General features: G+C 54.0%; 1 protein-coding gene across 4 annotated transcripts in view; it reads left to right on the forward strand.

Moving 5' to 3' along the window:
- The window catches only part of ddah1 (dimethylarginine dimethylaminohydrolase 1), a 240128-nt gene that overhangs the window by 192519 nt on the left and 25831 nt on the right, over positions 1 to 21778 (forward strand). For all 4 annotated transcript variants that reach the window (XM_072510305.1, XM_072510304.1, XM_072510307.1 and 1 more), the window contains exons 2-3: positions 6131 to 6230; positions 10977 to 11050. In XM_072510305.1, coding sequence (XP_072366406.1) covers positions 6131 to 6230; positions 10977 to 11050 — 174 coding nt within the window. The remainder of the gene's footprint in view (positions 1 to 6130; positions 6231 to 10976; positions 11051 to 21778) is intronic.

Below are 21778 nucleotides of genomic sequence, written 5' to 3' on the forward strand. Positions count from 1 at the left end.
CCCACGCCGTCGGGAAACCCCCGGGCGCCGGCAGAACGGAGACTCCCGCCAGCGGAGAATGACGCCCATGGCCTCCCAAGTCCAGTGTCACATGCACCATTTTAGAAATTACCCTAAAAACCACCTTCCAATAATCCTCTAGCTTTGGACAGGACCAAAACATGTGAACGTGATTAGCGGGGCCTCCCCCGCAACGTTCACACACATCTTCCACTCCCTCAAAGAATCGGCTCATCCTCACCCTCGTGAGGTGTGCTCTGCATACCACCTTCAGCTGTATCAGCCCCAACCTCGCGCACGAGGTGGAGGCATTCACTCTCCGTATCACCTCACACCAGACCCTCTCCTCTATAACCTCTCCCAACTCTTCTTCACACTTTGCTTTGATCCCTTCCAGTGGTCCCTTCTCCTCTTCCAAAATAGCTCCGTAAACCGCTAACACTACCCCCTTCTCCAGTCACCCTGTTGTCAGCACCTCCTCCAGCAATGTGGAGGCCGGCTCCTCCGGGAAGCTCTGTATCTCCTTTCTGGCAAAATCTCAAACCTGCATGTATCTAAACATTTCCCCCTGCTCCAGCCCATAGTTCGCTTCCAGCTCCTTCAATCCTGAAAACCGACCCCTAAGAAACAAATCTTTTAGCGTCTTAACCCCCTTCTCCCATTTCCGAAAATGTCCATCCCACTTCCCTGGCTCAAATCTGTGGTTCCCCCGAATTGGCATTTCCCTTGACCCTGCCCCCAACCCGAAGTGTTGCCGAAACTGCCTCCAAATTCTCAATGAAGCTATTATTACCGGACTCCCTGGGCGGGATTCTCCGAGCCCCACGCCAGGTCGCCGAATCACCGCAACCGCGCCACGCCGCCCCGACGGCGGCACGCGATTCTCCGAGGAGCGGGCCGCCGATTCTCCAGCCTTGATGGGCCGCGCGGAAAAGGCAGAGTCCCACCAGCACCGTCCACACCTGGTCGCTGCCGTCAGGAACACTGCGCGCAGGGTCGGGGGCGGCCGGGGGTGGGGGGGGGGGGCGGCCTCCGATGAAGTCTGAACCACGATCGGGGCCCGCCGATCGGCGGGCCGGCCTCTCCAGCCCCGGCGCTATTTTGTTATGCGACCGGCCTCTGAACCCCCCGCGCCATGTTGCGTCGGGGCCGGCGTGTTGAGAAAATCCCCCGCGCATGCAGCGCCCGGTTGGTGCCGGGAAGGGAGGCTGGAGCGGCGTGAACCGCTCCCGCGCTGTGCTGGCCCCACCGGGAGTGCCCGCGCCCATTTCACGCCATCGTGAAACGCGGGCACTCTGCCTCCATTTCGGAGAATCCCACCCCCTGAGTATTTCCCCGGGGCGATCGGGAGCAGCGCTGTTGCTAGAGCTTTCATTCCCGACCCCCTGCACAAACTCTCCTCCATTCTGACCCACTGGGAGTCAACCCCTCTGACCCAGCTCCGCACCTTCTCCATATTCGCCGCCCAGTAGTAATACATCAGGTTCGGGAGACCCAAACCCCCGCCTGCCTTCCCCTCTGTAGCAGCTCTGGCCACCTTCCCTCCCCATATGAACGACGTAATCCTTCCCTCAATCTCTCTGAAAAAAGCCTTTGGCAGGAAAATCAGCAGGCATTGAAAAATAAACAGAAATCACGGCAACAACTTCATTTTAACCGCCTGTACCCGACCCGCCAGTGACAGAGGGAGACCATCCCACCTTGCCAGATCAGCTTTCACTCTCCCCACCAAACTAGAAATGTTGTACCTGCGGAGCCCTCCCCCACTCCCGGGCAACCTGCACCCCCAGGTACCTAAAGTGAGTCCCTGCCCTACGGAATGCCATTTCGGCAGCCCCCCCCACCCCTGTCCCCACCCCCGGCCGAGACACCACAAAATACTCACTCCTGTCTAGATTTAGTTTGTACCCCGAGAAAGACCCAAACACTCGAAGCAGCTCCAATATTCCCTCGATCGACATACTCGGTTCCGACACGTATAACAGCAAGTCATCGGCATATAAGGACACCCTATGCTCTATCCCCCCCCCGCACTATTCTTTTCCATACCCCCGAACCTCTTAATGCGATGGCCAATGATGCACGATCAATTGTACAAAGACTCAGATTGGGTACAACTATGGCTTTATTGCAGGAAGATGCCTGGACTCCTACAGCAGCTGGTGAAATGGCAGCTGAATGGAGGACACGCATATTTATACTCCTCCTCCTGGGAGGAGCCAGCAGGCAGGGGCTACCGGCGAACCTGTAGTACAGGTCCTACCTTACATCCCCTAATACAGGTGTATAGTGGTTCACCACATTCACCCCCTGTTAAAAATGAGTCCGGCGTGGGTGGTGTAGAACTATATACAGTATTGAAAATTATGTACAGCGTTTTATTAAAAAAGTGAGAGAGAAAAAATGTCCTCTTGAAAGTTCGGTGCCAGTTAGAGGTTCCCGTACCAGCCTCCCCGAACAGGTGCCGGAATGTGGCGACTAGGGGCTTTTCACAGTAACTTCATTTGAAGCCTACTTGTGACAATAAGCGATTTTCATTCATTTCATTTCAACCGGTCTGGTGCCTTGACGTTCCGCTGGGAGCGACGTAACGGTGGCGGCGACGTCGATGCTGGCCTGTTGTTCGGTGACTCCGGGAGCGTGCCAAAATCTTCTTTGTCCTCTTGCGTGGGCAGGGGAAGGAGGGATGGACCTGGTGGGGTTAATGTTGGAAGCGCCGGGGAAGGGGAGGATGGCTGGACGGGGGTGGTGTTGGGGTGGAACCTGCTGGTGCCAGGTCCCTGAGGGAGACAGTATCTTGGCTGCCATCGGGGTACGCCACATAGGCATACTGGGGGTTGGCCTGGAGCAAGTGTACCCTATCCACCAACGGGTCCGCCTTTTGGAGTCGGACGTGCCTAGGGAGCAGGACCGGTCCTGGAGCTGTGAGAAAAGTCGGGAACGACACTCCGGATGTGGACTTTCTGGGGATGGTAAAGAGTACTTCATGGGGTGTGCTATTCGTAGCGGTGCACAGCAGTGACCGGATGGAGTGTAGTGCATCAGGGAGGACCTCCTGCCCGGGAGAGGCTGGTAGGTTCCTGGACTGTAGGGCCAGCTGGACGGCTCTCCATACTGTCCCGTTCTCCCTCTCTACCTGCCCGTTTCCCCGGGGGTTATAGCTCGTCGTTCTGCTGTAGGCGATACCCCTGCTGAGCAGGAACTGATGCAGCTCATCACTCATGAATGAGGATCCCCTGTCACTGTGGATGTAGGCGGGGAAACCGAACAGAGTGAAGATTGTGTTGAGGGCCTTGATGACGGTGGCAGACGTCATATCGACCTGAGTATTCATCGACCACACTGAGGATATATGTGTTTTGGTCGGTGGAGGGGAGGGTCCCTTTGAAATCCACGCTGTGGCGTTCAAAGGGGCGGGTGGCCTTCACCAGACGTGTATGGTCCGGCCAGTAGCCCTTTGAGAGGTTGCTGGTGCAGCCACTGGCTGTTTCCACTGCAGCCCATGTGGTGTAGGTACACCCAGAGTGCTGTTAGGGATGGAGTTCCAGAATGTTGCCCCAGCGACAGTGAAGGAACGGCGATATATTTCCAAGTCAGGGTGGTGAGTGACTTGGAGGGGAACCTCCAGGTGGTGGGGTTCCCGGGTATCTGCTGCTCCTATCCTTCTGGATGGTAGAGGTCACTGGTATGGAAGGTGCTGTCGAAGTGTTGTCAAGCTCAGTGAGGGCAGGTGCTTTATAAGGAGGTCTATCCGTGAAGCAGCAACGTACGTCAACTTGCGCTGATACAACTTATTCAGGTTTCAAACAGAGTGAGCAATGATAACTATTACAATTTGGGCTGAAGTACAATCACTGTTGGACAATGGATGTAGCGTACATTGGAATAAACAAAACAAGACTGTGATAAGGGCAGCACGGTAGCATTGTGGATAGCACAATTGCTTCACAGCTCCAGGGTCCCAGGTTCGATTCCGGCTTGGGTCACTGTCTGTGCGGAGTCTGCACATCCTCCCCGTGTGTGCGTGGGTTTCCTCCGGGTGCTCCGGTTTCCTCCCACAGTCCAAAGATGTGCAGGTTAGGTGGATTGGCCATGATAAATTGCCTTTGTGTCCAAAATTGCCCTTAGTGTTGGGTGGGGTTGCTGGGTTATGGGGATGGGGTGGAGGTGTTGACCTTGGGTAGGGTGCTCTTTCCAAGAGCCGGTGCAGACTCAATGGGCCGAATGGCCTCCTTCTGCACTGCAAATTCTATGATAACGGCTGGAATTTTGTGGCTCCTTCCGCCCCGGGGTCCTCTGGTCCCGCTGAAGGGAATGGAATTTTTAGTTGCCTGCCGTATTTTCCCAATCTCAACCCTCTCACGGGGGGCTGTCAAATTCCACCCAATGACTTTGAACACAAAGAACGTGCACTGGGTGGACATGCGATCGAGTAGTTAAGAGCAAATCAGAGCAGGAACTCACCGAGGCACCTGAGGCCATCTCCCAAGCCCACCTGGAAGTATAAGTTTCCCGCCAATCCACTTACCATCCTGACTTAGAGCTATATTGCCGTTCCTTCACTGTTGTTGGGTCAAAATCCTGGAACTCCTCAATGGGGCTGGTTTAGCACAGGGCTAACTTGCTGGCTTTGAAAGCAGACCAAGGCAGGCCAGCAGCACGGTTCAATTCCCGTACCAGCCTCCCCGAACAGGCGCTGGAATGTGGCGACTAGGGGCTTTTCACAGTAACTTCATTTGAAGCCTACTTGTGACAATAAGCGATTTTCATTTCATTTCATTTCATTTTTTCTTTCACCTCACAGCACAGTGGGTGTACCTACACCACATGGACAGCAGCAGTTCAAGAAGGCAGCTCACCACCAACCTTCTCAAGGGCAATTAGGGATGGGCAATAAAAGCTGGCCTAGGCTGTGATGCCCACATCCCGTAAATTGATTTATCAATAACTCACTATATCTACCTGCTACGCAGGGGGGCAATTCACCTGACAGGTGTGCTTTTGGTCAGTGAGGCTATGAAGGATTTCCTGGTGAATAAGCTAAAATAACGCCACTGATGTGTGCTAAAGTTATCCTTGACAAATTTCACAAATCTTTGCACTTCTATTTTTCTTTGTCGTAATTAATTGTAATCAAATCCTGCATTGAAACATTAGACTCAGGGGTAAGTCATTCAGCTCCTCAGACCTACTCCACCAGTTTTTAATCATAGTCATAGAATTTACAGTGCAGAAGGAGGCCATTCGGCCCATCGAGTCTGCACCGGCTCTTGGAAAGAGCACCCTACCCAAGGTCAACACCTCCACCCTATCCCCATAACCCAGTAACCCCACCCAACACTAAGGGCAATTTTGGACACTAAGGGCAATTTATCATGGCCAATCCACCCAACCTGCACATCTTTGGACTGTGGGAGGAAACCGGAGCGCCCGGAGGAAACCCACGCACACACGTGGAGGATGTGCCGACTCCGCACAGACAGTGACCCAAGCCAGAATCGAACCTGGGACCCTGGAGCTGTGAAGCAATTGTGCTATCCACAATGCTACCGTGCTGCCCTTAATTTCAGAGGTTGGTGGGCTTTTATGTAGCTCTCCTCTCCATCCAGCTTAAACGTTGGATCATTACTAATAACATTAGTCATAAATGACTAATTCCAGTCTGGAATTTACCAGAGAGGTGAGAACGTGGAACTTACTACTACAGGAAGTAGATTCTTAATAATGTATCAATTGTCTTTGATTAGCTGGATATGGGAAGCATTAATTGGAGGGTTTCCCTCGAAAACCATAAAAAGACACTTACTAGAATTAAGTTGTAGTTAAATTAGGAGATGTATGCTTGTATTGTTTCACTCTGTAAATAAATGTTGCACTGAAAAATGATCGGTTTCATTTCTATCCTTCACCGACTGTTTTTCCGGAGTGAAGCATGGTTGAGGTGAATGGTATCGATACATTTAAAGGGAAGCTGGACAAGTACATGAGATACATTTTATTTTTATAGGGTTAGATTGGAGGAGGCTTGTGTGGAGCCTAAACACCAGCATGAACCAATTGGGTCACATGGCCCATTTCTGCATTGTGTCTTTGATGTTAATTGAGACCCAACATTTATTTTTCTTAATAGGTGGAAGCTACAAAGCAAGTTCTGAATGATCTTAATTTTAATGTCGTTGAAATGACAGACGAGGCAGCAACTCTTGATGGTGGCGATATTCTCTTTACAGGTACATGTCTTATATATTCTGATAATCGTCAAGCAGTCAACAGTGGGAATGAACACTGTCTATTTTTTATTGTATATCATGTCAGTTGCTAGTAATAATATGTAAGAATATAAGAAATGGGAGCAGAAGTAGACCATATGGTTCCTTGACCTTCACTGCCATCCAATAGGATTAGGGATGATCTTCTCTAACAACTGGATTTTTGTGCCCAATCTATATATCCCTTCATTCCCCCAGTGTCTAAACATCTACTAATCTTAACCTTAAATATTATCAGTGACTGACAATCCACTGCTCCCTGGGGTTGAGAATGTCAAAGATTCACAACCTTCTAAGTGAAGAAATATTTTCTCAACACAGCCCAAAAGAGCCAACCCTTTCTCCTGGGAGAACGCCTCGCAGTTCCAAGACTCTCCAGGCGGGGACTTGCTGTCCACATTGACATTTCAAAGTATGTGAAGTGTTTTGGGGTATTTCTGAGAGATGTGACGAGCTCTATAAAAATGTACGTGTTGTCTTTCTTTCAGATACGTTCAAGCGCATATTCACCTGCAAAAGTTGAAATTGCTCGCCATTTTCTTAATGTTTATGGATTTTGACGACTCATTTTGAGGTTGGGGGCTTGGAGGTTTTTGCTTCCTACATTACCTGTGGTCTGGGAGCCTGTGAATCTTCATCATGGATTTCCCATATTGGAAAGTAGCTCATTCTGCTGTGTTACTGACCTACCCCAGCGCTCATCTTTACAATAGCGAGGCATGGATTACTTGTGCAAGCCAAGAAAAACTGCTTCACAGTTTCCACCTCCACTGCCTCAGATGAATATTGGGCATCTCCTGGCAAATCAGAGTGTCAAATATGATAGTGGAGTCATAGAGGTCTACAGCACAGAAAAGGCCCTTTGGCCCATCGAGTGTGCGCCGGCCAAAACCCAGGTTCGATTCCAATCTCGGGCGACTGTCTGTGTGGTGTTTGCACATTCTTCCCGTATCTGAGTGGCTTTCCTCCCACAGTCCAAAGATGTGCTGTTTAGGTGGATTGGATATGCTAAATTGCCCCTATGTGGGGTTACAAGGATAGAGTGGGGGATTGGACCTAGGTTAGGGTGCTCTTTCAGAGGGTTGCTGTAGACTCGATGGGCCGAATGGCCTACTTCTGCACTGTAGGCATTCTATGTTTCATTATCGAGTGTTCCCTGGATTTGTTGGTTCCACCCTGTTTCTTGATTGGAACATGTTGGCCCTGCACGCTCCCTATTTCCTTCTTGAAGCGTCCTACTGTTCTGTCACAGATTTGCCTAAAAGTGTCTGCTCCCAGTCCACTCTGGCCAAATCATATCTGACCTTATTAAAATCGGCCTTCCCCCAGTTTAGAACTTTGACCTCAGGCCCATCCGTGTCCTTTTCCAAAACAATCTTGAATCTAACTGAGTTATGATCACTGTCTGCAAAATGCTCCCCGCTGATACTTCTACCACTTGTCCAGCTTCATTCCCGGAAATTAAGTCCAGGGCCGTCCCCTCTCTTGTAGGATCCTCTGCATACTGGCTTAAAAGGTTCTCCTGGATGCATGTTAAGGCCACAGGCTGCTTTCCCCCTTTGAGGGGGGAGAGCTGACTGGTGGTGATTTAACCTGAGGATCACCACACCTCAGGTGAGGGGCAAGGTCCTGAATAACCTCCCACGGTGGAAAAGAGAGTCTGCTGGATGGAACACAAATCAGTAAAGCTCAGGCCAACACTGTTCATCTGTGTCAACTGTGGAAGCCTGGGATGTGAATGTTACTTTATTGCCTTTCCCTAATTGCCCTTCAACTGAGTGACTTGTTGGACCATTTCTGGGTCTGGGGCCACACGTGGGCCGGGCCAGGTAAGGACGGCAGATTTCCTTCACTGAAGGTCATTAGTGAGCCAGATGGATGTTTTCAGGAATCAACAACTATTTTTAATCCCAGATTTTTATTGAATTCAAATTCCGCCCCCTGCTGGGGTGAGATTTGAACCCTGGACCTCAGGATGACTAGTCCAGTGACAATATCACTGCACCATCACCACCTCCCCTTGAGTTACAAGGACTTCATTGAATCACAGAAACTTTACAGTGCAGAAAGAAGCCATTCGGCCCATCGAGTCTGCACCGGCATTTGGAAGGAGTACCCTACTTAAGCCCACCCTATCCCAGTAACCCCACCTAATCTTTTGGACACTTAAGGGCAATTTAGCACGGCCAATCCACCTAACCTGCACGTCTTTGGACTGTGGGAGGAAACCGGAGCGCCCGGAGGAAACCCAAGCACACACGGGGAGGACGTGCAAACTCCGCACAGACAGTCGCCCGATGGGGCAGTTCTGTAAACGATCATCGTTTCAGTAAAGGCATTTGAAACTCGAGTTAGTTATTTCAGATTGTTTCTGCGGTGGAGGGAGCAATAACCAGGAACCACAGATTTAAGATCATTTGAAAAGGACCAGAGGTGGATTGAGGAAACACAGGTGTCAACCTGCACTTGAAAAGCGTATCACGTGCATTCGCCCATTAGAGCCATGTGTTGCTAAATTGCATTTGCAATGTTGTTATTCTGTGATAGTGTTGGAGGAAGCGTTTGATAATTACTGCGACATACCATCGAGTATTGCTTTCACACGTATTTAGATAACCTGCCAACGCTATCTTTTCAGGCTGTGAACGTTTGCAGTTTGTTTTGTATCCAGTTATCTTTATGAAGCTCATTACTGTAATCAGTTGCTACAATGCTGTTTATGAAGAGATGCTTTTGTGTGGATTCTGGGATGGAGATATGAAACTTCCGAGCAAAGCTTTTCCGGTTTGTTTTTAATCAGGTGTGCCCATTGGAAGACCTTGGGCGGGATTCTCTGCTCTCGCTGCTGTCAGTGGGATTTCCCATTAAAGCCACCCCACGTCGCTGGGATCAATAAGGGGATCAGGGGTCATGGGGAGAAGGCAGGAGGATGGGGATGAGAAAATATCAGCCATGATTGAATGGCGGAGCAGACTCGATGGGCCGAGTGGCCTAATTCTGCTCCTATGTCTTATGGGTGCTGTGCTAGCAGGACCCAGTTAATCCCATTTCCTGCACTGAAGAACTCCACTCTTCAGATGAATCCCGTTAGATCTCGCGAGGCCTGGCGAGCTGGATACATATCGCGAGAGGCCTCTCGAGAAATTTACCGGGCGCGGCACGCCCAAGTTCAGGCACAGCGCGGCCATTAGGTTTCACCCCAGGTCTTTAATATTATTGGCGGTTATGGTCACCAACTCGGGAAGCATTCTCGGAGGTCTCATCACGTGATCTCCTGCCACAAACAGCCTGCTCCCAAACACGCCCATCATTGGTCACCTGACACCTCTGCCTGTGCAAATTCCAGCCTTCCTACGGCTAATTAGTGAACGTACTCATTGCCCAATTGGATAATTATTGACTCAATCGAAGAGTTTTCTGCCCCCATCCACCGCCTCCAACCAATAAACAAAAGTGTTGAAAGAAAATGGAGGGAATTCTATTTTCTTTGAATGTTCCAATGAGCTTCCACTTCTTTGCTCACAGCAGTGTCCTGCAGGTTATCCTTCAAGGCCAGGGCCATCCCGGAGGGTAGGCAACTCTAATCTTGGATGGCAGAGATTTAAAACAATAAGGTCGAGAAACATGACCATTCAGCCCCGCGAGCCCATGCCGCCATTCAATAAGAGGATGACTGATCGGATTCTGACCTCCACTACACTTTCCTGTCTCGCCCCCATCTCCAGTGACTCCCTTGTCTATCAAAAAACCATCATGTGGGCAGCACGGTAGCATTGTGGATAGCGCAATTGCTTCACAGCTCCAGGGTCCCAGGTTCGATTCTGGCTTGGGTCACTGTCTGTGCGGAGTCTACACGTTCTCCCCGTGTGTGCGCGGGTTTCCTCCGGGTGCTCCGGTTTCCTCCCACAGTCCAAAGATGTGCAGGTTAGGTGGATTGGCCATGATAAATTGCCCTTAGTGTCCAAAATTGCCCTTAGTGTTGGGTGGAGTTACTGGGTTATGGGGATAGGGTGGAGGTGTTGACCTTGGGTAGGGTGCTCTTTCCAAGAGCCGGTGCAGACTCGATGGGCCGAATGGCCTCCTTCCGCACTGTAAATTCTATGATAATCTGTGATAAAAGTCTGTCGCTCCCGGTCTTGAATATATTCAAGGACTCAGCCTCCACTGTTCTATGGGCAAGAAAATTCCAAAGATTAACAACCCTCTGAGAGAAGAAATCCCTCCTCATCCCGATCCTAAATGGGGGATCCTTAATTCTAGATTCCGCTCGGAGCATTTACCCTGTTCAAGCCTTAGAATATTTTACATTTCGATATAATCACCGTTCATTCTTCTGAACTCCAGTGAGCACAAACCCAACCTGTTCAACCTTTCCTCATAAGGCAACCCCTTCATTCCAGGAAGTGAACCTCCTCTGAACTGCCTGCAATGTAAATGTATCTCTCCTTGGGTAAGGTGACCAAAACTGTCCGCAGTACTCCAGGTGCAGTCTCACCAATGCCCTGCGCAGTTGTTGCAAGACCTCCCTACTTTCAAACTCCATCCCCCTTGTAGTAAAGGCTATTTGGAGGGTAGGTAGAGGGTGACACAGTGTGGAGTTTGTTAGCCCCAATGGCAGGAGTATCTGCTGCTGTATTGATGCTGTATTCACCTGCTAGATATCCCCTGCAACCAATCCAGTTCCAACATGGTTCTTTTTGTCTTCAGGTAAAGAATTCTTTGTGGGTCTTTCGCAGAGAACCAATCAGCGTGGTGCCGAAATTCTGGCTGATGTTTTTAAGGTGAGGGTGAACACTTTTCTCATGTAACTTTATGAGACAAGAAGGCTGAAGGCGCTAGAGGTCTTCAGGTTATGAAAGGGATTTGTCGGGGTAAATGTAAAGAGGATTTTTCCACTGGTAGAAAAGCCCAAAGTTATAGCTGCCGTCAACATGAGATCGTCACTCATCAGTCCAATGGGGAATTCTGGAGAAGCTTGGTGAGAATGTGGAATTCGCGACCAATGAGGGGAAGACTATCAGTTCAGTTAAGGTCGTAAAATACGCCAGGCGGACGCTTGAAATCTGAAAGAAAAGCAGAATATGCTGGAAAATCTCAGCAAGCCTGGCAGCATCAATGGGGAGAGAAACCGAATTCATGTTTCGAGTCCGTGAGACTCTTCATCAGGCTTGAAGAGAGGTATAAAAATGATGGGTTTTTGGTGGGGGGAGGTGGAGCAAAATAGAAGGTCAGGGATTGGTTGGAGACCAGAAGTGATTAAATGACTAAGATGTCATGGACACAAAACAAAGGGAATGGTGATGATAGTATTCAATCAAAAGCAGGTATTAATAGTGACATCAAGGTCAGCAATGTCTGAAAGCAAGAGCAGAATGTGTGAATAGCAGACTAGGGGTCAGCGCTTTCTGAAAGTGAGATATGAGAACAAGGGGAGGGATTCTTCGCAATCGGCGCGATGTCCGCTGACCGGCGCCAAAAACGGCACGAATCAGTCCGGCATCGCGCCGCCCCAAACGTGGGGAATTCTCCGCATCTTGAGGGGCCGAGCCCTCACCTTGAGGGGCTAGGCCCATGCCGGAGTGATTTCCGCCCCGCCAGCTGGCGCGGAAATGACTTTGCCGTGCGACGCGTGCGTGGGAGCGTCAGCGGCCGCTCACGGCATCCCCGCTCATGTGCAGTGGAGGGGGTCTCTTCCACCTCCGCCATAGTGAAGACCATAGCGAAGGCGGATGGAAAAGAGTGCCCCCACGGCACAGGCCCGCCCGCGGATCGGTGGGCCCCGATCGCAGGCCAGGCCACCGTGGGGGAAACCCCGGGGCCCGCGGAGCCCGCCCACGCAGCCTTGCCCCGCCGTTCGAAAGGTGGTTCAATCCACGCCGGCTGGCGTGGGGTTCACAGCGGCGGGACTTCGGCCCATCGCAGACCGGAGAATCGCCGGGGGTGGGCCCGTCGACCGGCGCGATTTCCGCCGACCGGCGCGGCGCGATTCCCGCCCCCCCGCCGAATCTCCGGTGGCGGAGAATTCGGGACACGGCGGGGGCGGGATTCACGCCGGTCCCCGGCAATTCTCCGACCCGGTGGGGGGTCGGAGAATCGCGCCCAAGATACTTGGGAAGGTGGGAGAGAGAGGTTGGAAAATAATCCAAGTCGGGGACAGCGTATATGGTCTGAAGGTGATGAACTCGGTGTTAAGTCCAGAAGGTAGTAAAATGCCGAATTGGAAGATGCCAATTCTCCGATTTGTGCTGCACTTTGTGGGTGGGTGTGTGGCCATGTGTGTGGCTGTGTTGGTATTTGGGTGGGTGGGTGTGTGGCCATGTGAGTGGCTGGGTTGGTATTTGGGTGGGTGGGTGTGTGGCCATGTGTGTGACTGGGTTGGTATTTGGGTGGGTGGGTGTGTGGCCATGTGTGTGGCTGGGTTGGTATTTGGGTGGGTGGGTGTGTGGCCATGTGTGTGGCTGGGTTGGTATTTGGGTGGGTGGGTGTGTGGCCATGTGTGTGACTGGGTTGGTATTTGGGTGGGTGGGTGTGTGGCCATGTGTGTGGCTGGGTTGGTATTTGGGTGGGTGGGTGTGTGGCCATGTGTGTGGCTGGGTTGGTATTTGGGTGGGTGGGTGTGTGGCCATGTGTGTGGCTGGGTTGGTATTTGGGTGGGTGGGTGTGTGGCCGTGTGTGTGGCTGGGTTGGTATTTGGGTGGGTGGGTGTGTGGCCATGTGTGTGGCTGGGTTGGTATTTGGGTGGGTGGGTGTGTGGCCATGTGTGTGGCTGGGTTGGTATTTGGGTGGGTGGGTGTGTGGCCATGTGTGTGGCTGGGTTGGTATTTGGGTGGGTGGGTGTGTGGCCATGTGTGTGGCTGGGTTGGTATTTGGGTGGGTGGGTGTGTGGCCATGTGTGTGGCTGGGTTGGTATTTGGGTGGGTGGGTGTGTGGCCATGTGTGTGGCTGGGTTGGTATTTGGGTGGGTGGGTGTGTGGCCATGTGTGTGGCTGGGTTGGTATTTGGGTGGGTGGGTGTGTGGCCATGTGTGTGGCTGGGTTGGTATTTGGGTGGGTGTGTGTGTGGCTGGGTTGGTATTTGGGTGGGTGGGTGTGTGGCCATGTGTGTGGCTGGGTTGGTATTTGGGTGGGTGGGTGTGTGGCCATGTGTGTGGCTGGGTTGGTATTTGGGTGGGTGGGTGTGTGGCCATGTGTGTGGCTGGGTTGGTATTTGGGTGTGTGGCCATGTGTGTGGCTGGGTTGGTATTTGGGTGGGTGGGTGTGTGGCCATGTGTGTGGCTGGGTTGGTATTTGGGTGGGTGGGTGTGTGGCCATGTGTGTGGCTGGGTTGGTATTTGGGTGGGTGGGTGTGTGGCCATGTGTGTGGCTGGGTTGGTATTTGGGTGGGTGGGTGTGTGGCCATGTGTGTGGCTGGGTTGGTATTTGGGTGGGTGGGTGTGTGGCCATGTGTGTGGCTGGGTTGGTATTTGGGTGGGTGGGTGTGTGGCTGGGTTGGTATTTGGGTGGGTGGGTGTGTGGCCATGTGTGTGGCTGGGTTGGTATTTGGGTGGGTGGGTGTGTGGCCATGTGTGTGGCTGGGTTGGTATTTGGGTGGGTGGGTGTGTGGCCATGTGTGTGGCTGGGTTGGTATTTGGGTGGGTGGGTGTGTGGCCGTGTGTGTGGCTGGGTTGGTATTTGGGTGGGTGGGTGTGTGGCCATGTGTGTGGCTGGGTTGGTATTTGGGTGGGTGGGTGTGTGGCCGTGTGTGTGGCTGGTTGGTATTTGGGTGGGTGGGTGTGTGGCCATGTGTGTGGCTGGGTTGGTATTTGGGTGGGTGGGTGTGTGGCCATGTGTGTGGCTGAGTTGGTATTTGGGTGGGTGGGTGTGTGGCTGGGTTGGTATTTGGGTGGGTGGGTGTGTGGCCATGTGTGTGGCTGGCTTGGTATTTGGGTGGGTGGGTGTGTGGCCATGTGTGTGGCTGGGTTGGTATTTGGGTGTGTGGGTGTGTGGCCATGTGTGTGGCTGGGTTGGTATTTGGGTGGGTGGGTGTGTGTCCATGTGTGTGGCTGGGTTGGTATTTGGGTGGGTGGGTGTGTGGCCTTGTGTGTGGCTGGGTTGGTATTTGGGTGGGTGGGTGTGTGGCCATGTGTGTGGCTGGGTTGGTATTTGGGTGGGTGGGTGTGTGGCCATGTGTGTGGCTGGGTTGGTATTTGGGTGGGTGGGTGTGTGGCCATGTGTGTGGCTGGGTTGGTATTTGGGTGGGTGGGTGTGTGGCCATGTGTGTGGCTGGGTTGGTATTTGGGTGGGTGGGTGTGTGGCCATGTGTGTGGCTGGGTTGGTATTTGGGTGGGTGGGTGTGTGGCCATGTGTGTGGCTGGGTTGGTATTTGGGTGGGTGGGTGTGTGGCCATGTGTGTGGCTGGGTTGGTATTTGGGTGGGTGGGTGTGTGGCTGGGTTGGTATTTGGGTGGGTGGGTGTGTGGCTGGGTTGGTATTTGGGTGGGTGGGTGTGTGGCCATGTGTGTGGCTGGGTTGGTATTTGGGTGGGTGGGTGTGTGGCCATGTGTGTGGCTGGGTTGGTATTTGGGTGGGTGGGTGTGTGGCCATGTGTGTGGCTGGGTTGGTATTTGGGTGGGTGGGTGTGGTGCTGGGTTGGTATTTAGGTGGGTGGGTGTGTGGCCATGTGTGTGGCTGGGTTGGTATTTGGGTGGGTGGGTGTGTGGCCATGTGTGTGGCTGGGTTGGTATTTGGGTGGGTGGGTGTGTGGCCATGTGTGTGGCTGGGTTGGTATTTGGGTGGGTGGGTGTGTGGCCATGTGTGTGGCTGGGTTGGTATTTGGGTGGGTGGGTGTGTGGCTGGGTTGGTATTTGGGTGGGTGGGTGTGTGGCCATGTGTGTGGCTGGGTTGGTATTTGGGTGGGTGGGTGTGTGGCCATGTGTGTGGCTGGGTTGGTATTTGGGTGGGTGGGTGTGTGGCCATGTGTGTGGCTGGGTTGGTATTTGGGTGGGTGGGTGTGTGGCCATGTGTGTGGCTGGGTTGGTATTTGGGTGGGTGGGTGTGTGGCCATGTGTGTGGCTGGGTTGGTATTTGGGTGGGTGGGTGTGTGGCCATGTGTGTGGCTGGGTTGGTATTTGGGTGGGTGGGTGTGTGGCCATGTGTGTGGCTGGGTTGGTATTTGGGTGGGTGGGTATGTGGCCGTGTGTGTGGCTGGGTTGCTATTTGGGTGGGTGGGTGTGTGGCCATGTGTGTGGCTGGGTTGGTATTTGGGTGGGTGGGTGTGTGGCCATGTGTGTGGCTGGGTTGGTATTTGGGTGGGTGGGTGTGTGGCCATGTGTGTGGCTGGGTTGGTATTTGGGTGGGTGGGTGTGTGGCCATGTGTGTGGCTGGGTTGGTATTTGGGTGGGTGGGTGTGTGGCCATGTGTGTGGCTGGGTTGGTATTTGGGTGGGTGGGTGTGTGGCCATGTGTGTGGCTGGGTTGGTATTTGGGTGGGTGGGTGTGTGGCTGGGTTGGTATTTGGGTGGGTGGGTGTGTGGCCATGTGTGTGGCTGGGTTGGTATTTGGGTGGGTGGGTGTGTGGCCATGTGTGTGGCTGGGTTGGTATTTGGGTGGGTGGGTGTGTGGCCATGTGTGTGGCTGGGTTGGTATTTGGGTGGGTGGGTGTGTTGCTGGGTTGGTATTTGGGTGGGTGGGTGTGTGGCCATGTGTGCGGCTGGGTTGGTATTTGGGTGGGTGGGTGTGTGGCCATGTGTGTGGCTGGGTTGGTATTTTGGTGGGTGGGTGTGTGGCCATGTGTGTGGCTGGGTTGGTATTTGGGTGGGTGGGTGTGTGGCTGGGTTGGTATTTAGGTGGGTGGGTGTGTGGCCATGTGTGTGGCTGGGTTGGTATTTGGGTGGGTGGGTGTGTGGCCATGTGTGTGGCTGGGTTGGTATTTGGGTGGGTGGGTGTGTGGCCATGTGTGTGGCTGGGTTGGTATTTGGGTGGGTGGGTGTGTGGCCATGTGTGTGGCTGGGTTGGTATTTTGGTGGGTGGGTGTGTGGCCATGTGTGTGGCTGGGTTGGTATTTGGGTGGGTGGGTGTGTGGCCGTGTGTGTGGCTGGGTTGGTATTTGGGTGGGTGGGTGTGTGGCCATGTGTGTGGCTGGGTTGGTATTTGGGTGGGTGGGTGTGTGGCCATGTGTGTGGCTGGGTTGGTATTTGGGTGGGTGGGTGTGTGGCCATGTGTGTGGCTGGGTTGGTATTTGGGTGGGTGGGTGTGTGGCCATGTGTGTGGCTGGGTTGGTATTTGGGTGGGTGGGTGTGTGGCCATGTGTGTGGCTGGGTTGGTATTTGGGTGGGTGGGTGTGTGGCCATGTGTGTGGCTGGGTTGGTATTTGGGTGGGTGGGTGTGTGGCCATGTGTGTGGCTGGGTTGGTATTTGGGTGGGTGGGTGTGTGGCCATGTGTGTGGCTGGGTTGGTATTTGGGTGGGTGGGTGTGTGGCCATGTGTGTGGCTGGGTTGGTATTTGGGTGGGTGGGTGTGTGGCCGTGTGTGTGGCTGGGTTGGTATTTGGGTGGGTGGGTGTGTGGCCGTGTGTGTGGCTGGGTTGGTATTTGGGTGGGTGGGTGTGTGGCCATGTGTGTGGCTGGGTTGGTATTTGGGTGGGTGGGTGTGTGGCCATGTGTGTGGCTGGGTTGGTATTTGGGTGGGTGGGTGTGTGGCCATGTGTGTGGCTGGGTTGGTATTTGGGTGGGTGGGTGTGTGGCCATGTGTGTGGCTGGGTTGGTATTTGGGTGGGTGGGTGTGTGGCCATGTGTGTGGCTGGGTTGGTATTTGGGTGGGTTGGTGTGTGGCCATGTGTGTGGCTGGGTTGGTATTTGGGTGGGTGGGTGTGTGGCCATGTGTGTGGCTGGGTTGGTATTTGGGTGGGTGGGTGTGTGGCCATGTGTGTGGCTGGGTTGGTATTTGGGTGGGTGGGTGTGTGGCTGGGTTGGTATTTGGGTGGGTGGGTGTGTGGCCATGTGTGTGGCTGGGTTGGTATTTGGGTGGGTGGGTGTGTGGCCATGTGTGTGGCTGGGTTGGTATTTGGGTGTGTGGGTGTGTGGCCATGTGTGTGGCTGGGTTGGTATTTGGGTGGGTGGGTGTGTGGCCATGTGTGTGGCTGGGTTGGTATTAGGGTGGGTGGGTGTGTGGCCTTGTGTGTGGCTGGGTTGGTATTTGGGTGGGTGGGTGTGTGGCCATGTGTGTGGCTGGGTTGGTATTTGGGTGTGTGGGTGTGTGGCCATGTGTGTGGCTGGGTTGGTATTTGGGTGGGTGGGTGTGTGGCTGGGTTGGTATTTGGGTGGGTGGGTGTGTGGCCATGTGTGTGGCTGGGTTGGTATTTGGGTGGGTGGGTGTGTGGCCATGTGTGTGGCTGGGTTGGTATTTGGGTGGGTGGGTGTGTGGCCATGTGTGTGGCTGGGTTGGTATTTGGGTGGGTGGGTGTGTGGCCATGTGTGTGGCTGGGTTGGTATTTGGGTGGGTGGGTGTGTGGCCATGTGTGTGGCTGGGTTGGTATTTGGGTGGGTGGGTGTGTGGCTGGGTTGGTATTTGGGTGGGTGGGTGTGTGGCCATGTGTGTGGCTGGGTTGGTATTTGGGTGGGTGGGTGTGTGGCCATGTGTGTGGCTGGGTTGGTATTTGGGTGGGTGGGTGTGTGGCCATGTGTGTGGCTGGGTTGGTATTTGGGTGGGTGAGTGTGTTGCTGGGTTGGTATTTGGGTGGGTGGGTGTGTGGCCATGTGTGTGGCTGGGTTGGTATTTGGGTGGGTGGGTGTGTGGCCATGTGTGTGGCTGGGTTGGTATTTGGGTGGGTGGGTGTGTGGCCATGTGTGTGGCTGGGTTGGTATTTGGGTGGGTGGGTGTGTGGCTGGGTTGGTATTTGGGTGGGTGGGTGTGTGGCCATGTGTGTGGCTGGGTTGGTATTTGGGTGGGTGGGTGTGTGGCCATGTGTGTGGCTGGGTTGGTATTTGGGTGGGTGGGTGTGTGGCCATGTGTGTGGCTGGGTTGGTATTTGGGTGGGTGGGTGTGTGGCCATGTGTGTGGCTGGGTTGGTATTTGGGTGGGTGGGTGTGTGGCCATGTGTGTGGCTGGGTTGGTATTTGGGTGGGTGGGTGTGTGGCCATGTGTGTGGCTGGGTTGGTATTTGGGTGGGTGGGTGTGTGGCCATGTGTGTGGCTGAGTTGGTATTTGGGTGGGTGGGTATGTGGCCGTGTGTGTGGCTGGGTTGCTATTTGGGTGGGTGGGTGTGTGGCCATGTGTGTGGCTGGGTTGGTATTTGGGTGGGTGGGTGTGTGGCCATGTGTGTGGCTGGGTTGGTATTTGGGTGGGTGGGTGTGTGGCCATGTGTGTGGCTGGGTTGGTATTTGGGTGGGTGGGTGTGTGGCCATGTGTGTGGCTGGGTTGGTATTTGGGTGGGTGGGTGTGTGGCCATGTGTGTGGCTGGGTTGGTATTTGGGTGGGTGGGTGCGTGGCCATGTGTGTGGCTGGGTTGGTATTTGGGTGGGTGGGTGTGTGGCCATGTGTGTGGCTGGGTTGGTATTTGGGTGGGTGGGTGTGTGGCTGGGTTGGTATTTGGGTGGGTGGGTGTGTGGCCATGTGTGTGGCTGGGTTGGTATTTGGGTGGGTGGGTGTGTGGCCATGTGTGTGGCTGGGTTGGTATTTGGGTGGGTGGGTGTGTGGCCATGTGTGTGGCTGGGTTGGTATTTGGGTGGGTGGGTGTGTTGCTGGGTTGGTATTTGGGTGGGTGGGTGTGTGGCCATGTGTGCGGCTGGGTTGGTATTTGGGTGGGTGGGTGTGTGGCCATGTGTGTGGCTGGGTTGGTATTTGGGTGGGTGGGTGTGTGGCCATGTGTGTGGCTGGGATGGTATTTTGGTGGGTGGGTGTGTGGCCATGTGTGTGGCTGGGTTGGTATTTGGGTGGGTGGGTGTGTGGCTGGGTTGGTATTTGGGTGGGTGGGTGTGTGGCCATGTGTGTGGCTGGGTTGGTATTTGGGTGGGTGGTGTGTGGCCATGTGTGTGGCTGGGTTGGTATTTGGGTGGGTGGGTGTGTGGCCATGTGTGTGGCTGGGTTGGTATTTGGGTGGGTGGGTGTGTGGCCATGTGTGTGGCTGGGTTGGTATTTGGGTGGGTGGGTGTGTGGCCATGTGTGTGGCTGGGTTGGTATTTGGGTGGGTGGGTGTGTGGCCGTGTGTGTGGCTGGGTTGGTATTTGGGTGGGTGGGTGTGTGGCCATGTGTGTGGCTGGGTTGGTATTTGGGTGGGTGGGTGTGTGGCCATGTGTGTGGCTGGGTTGGTATTTGGGTGGGTGGGTGTGTGGCCATGTGTGTGGCTGGGTTGGTATTTGGGTGGGTGGGTGTGTGGCCATGTGTGTGGCTGGGTTGGTATTTGGGTGGGTGGGTGTGTGGCCATGTGTGTGGCTGGGTTGGTATTTGGGTGGGTGGGTGTGTGGCCATGTGTGTGGCTGGGTTGGTATTTGGGTGGGTGGGTGTGTGGCCATGTGTGTGGCTGGGTTGGTATTTGGGTGGGTGGGTGTGTGGCCATCTGTGTGGCTGGGTTGGTATTTGGGTGGGTGGGTGTGTGGCTGGGTTGGTATTTGGGTGGGTGGGTGTGTGGCCATGTGTGTGGCTGGGTTGGTATTTGGGTGGGTGGGTGTGTGGCCATGTGTGTGGCTGGGTTGGTATTTGGGTGTGTGGGTGTGTGGCCATGTGTGTGGCTGGGTTGGTATTTGGGTGGGTGGGTGTGTGGCCATGTGTGTGGCTGGGTTGGTATTAGGGTGGGTGGGTGTGTGGCCTTGTGTGTGGCTGGGTTGGTATTTGGGTGGGTGGGTGTGTGGCCATGTGTGTGGCTGGGTTGGTATTTGGGTGGGTGGGTGTGTGGCCATGTGTGTGGCTGGGTTGGTATTTGGGTGGGTGGGTGTGTGGCCATGTGTGTGGCTGGGTTGGTATTTGGGTGGGTGGGTGTGTGGCCATGTGTGTGGCTGGGTTGGTATTTGGGTGGATGGGTGTGTGGCCATGTGTGTGGCTGGGTTGGTATTTGGGTGGGTGGGTGTGTGGCCATGTGTGTGGCTGGGTTGGTATTTGGGTGGGTGGGTGTGTGGCCATGTGTGTGGCTGGGTTGGTATTTGGGTGGGTGGGTGTGTGGCCATGTGTGTGGCTGGGTTGGTATTTGGGTGGGTGGGTGTGTGGCCATGTGTGTGGCTGGGTTGGTATTTGGGTGGGTGGGTGTGTGGCTGGGTTGGTATTTGGGTGGGTGGGTGTGTGGCCATGTGTGTGGCTGGGTTGGTATTTGGGTGGGTGGGTGTGTGGCCATGTGTGTGGCTGGGTTGGTATTTGGGTGTGTGGGTGTGTGGCCATGTGTGTGGCTGGGTTGGTATTTGGGTGGGTGGGTGTGTGGCCATGTGTGTGGCTGGGTTGGTATTAGGGTGGGTGGGTGTGTGGCCTTGTGTGTGGCTGGGTTGGTATTTGGGTGGGTGGGTGTGTGGCCATGTGTGTGGCTGGGTTGGTATTTGGGTGTGTGGGTGTGTGGCCATGTGTGTGGCTGGGTTGGTATTTGGGTGGGTGGGTGTGTGGCCATGTGTGTGGCTGGGTTGGTATTTGGGTGGGTGGGTGTGTGGCCATGTGTGTGGCTGGGTTGGTATTTGGGTGGGTGGGTGTTGGTATGAGTGTTTTATTTTAATTCATTCATGGGATGTGGTCTTCACTGGCTAGGCCAGCTTGATCGTCCAATCGTAATTGCCCTTAGGAAGGTGATGGTGGGTAGCACGGCGGTGCAGGGGTTAGCACTGCTGCCTCACAGCGATGGGGACCCGGGTTCGATCCCAGCCCCGGGTCTCTGGCGGCGTGGAGTTTAATCAAAGCCTCCTCACTGTGTACTACTCCACCAATTTCCGTATCGTCCGCAAATTTATTGATCAACCCTCCTAGATTCATGTCTGAATGAGCTCACTTGGCTATATAGCTGGTTTGTGATGCAAAGCGAGGCCAGCATGGCGGGTTCAAGTCCCGCACCGGCTGAGGTTATTCATGAGGGTCACGCCTTCTCAGCCTTGCCCCTTACTCCAGGTGGGGTGACCCTCGGGTTAAATCGCCACCAGTCAGCTCTCCCCCTCAAAGGGGAAAGCAGCCTACGGTCATCTGGGGCTAGGTGACTTTACTTACTATAAACCACAAACAGCAGGGGCTCCACACTAACCCCTGCGGGACCCCACTGGACACAGGCTTCCAGTCAGAAAAACACCCCTCGACCATCACCCTCTGCTTCCTGCCACCCAGCCAATTCTGGATCCAATTTGCCAAATTTCCTGGGAACCCATGGGCTCTTACCTTCGCTATCAGTCTCCCATGTGGGACCTTGTCTACAGCCTTGCTGAAGGCCGAGTAGACTACGTCAAATACATTTCCCTCATCTACACACCTGGTCACCTCTTTGAAAAGTTAAATCAAGTTGTTCAGACATGACTTCCCCTTAACCAAACCATGCTGACTGTTCCTGATTAATCCCCGCCTCTCCAAATGCAGATTCA

Source organism: Scyliorhinus torazame, chromosome 7 (genome assembly GCF_047496885.1).
Source record: "Scyliorhinus torazame isolate Kashiwa2021f chromosome 7, sScyTor2.1, whole genome shotgun sequence".
In the NCBI taxonomy this organism is placed as follows: Eukaryota; Metazoa; Chordata; class Chondrichthyes; order Carcharhiniformes; family Scyliorhinidae; genus Scyliorhinus; species Scyliorhinus torazame.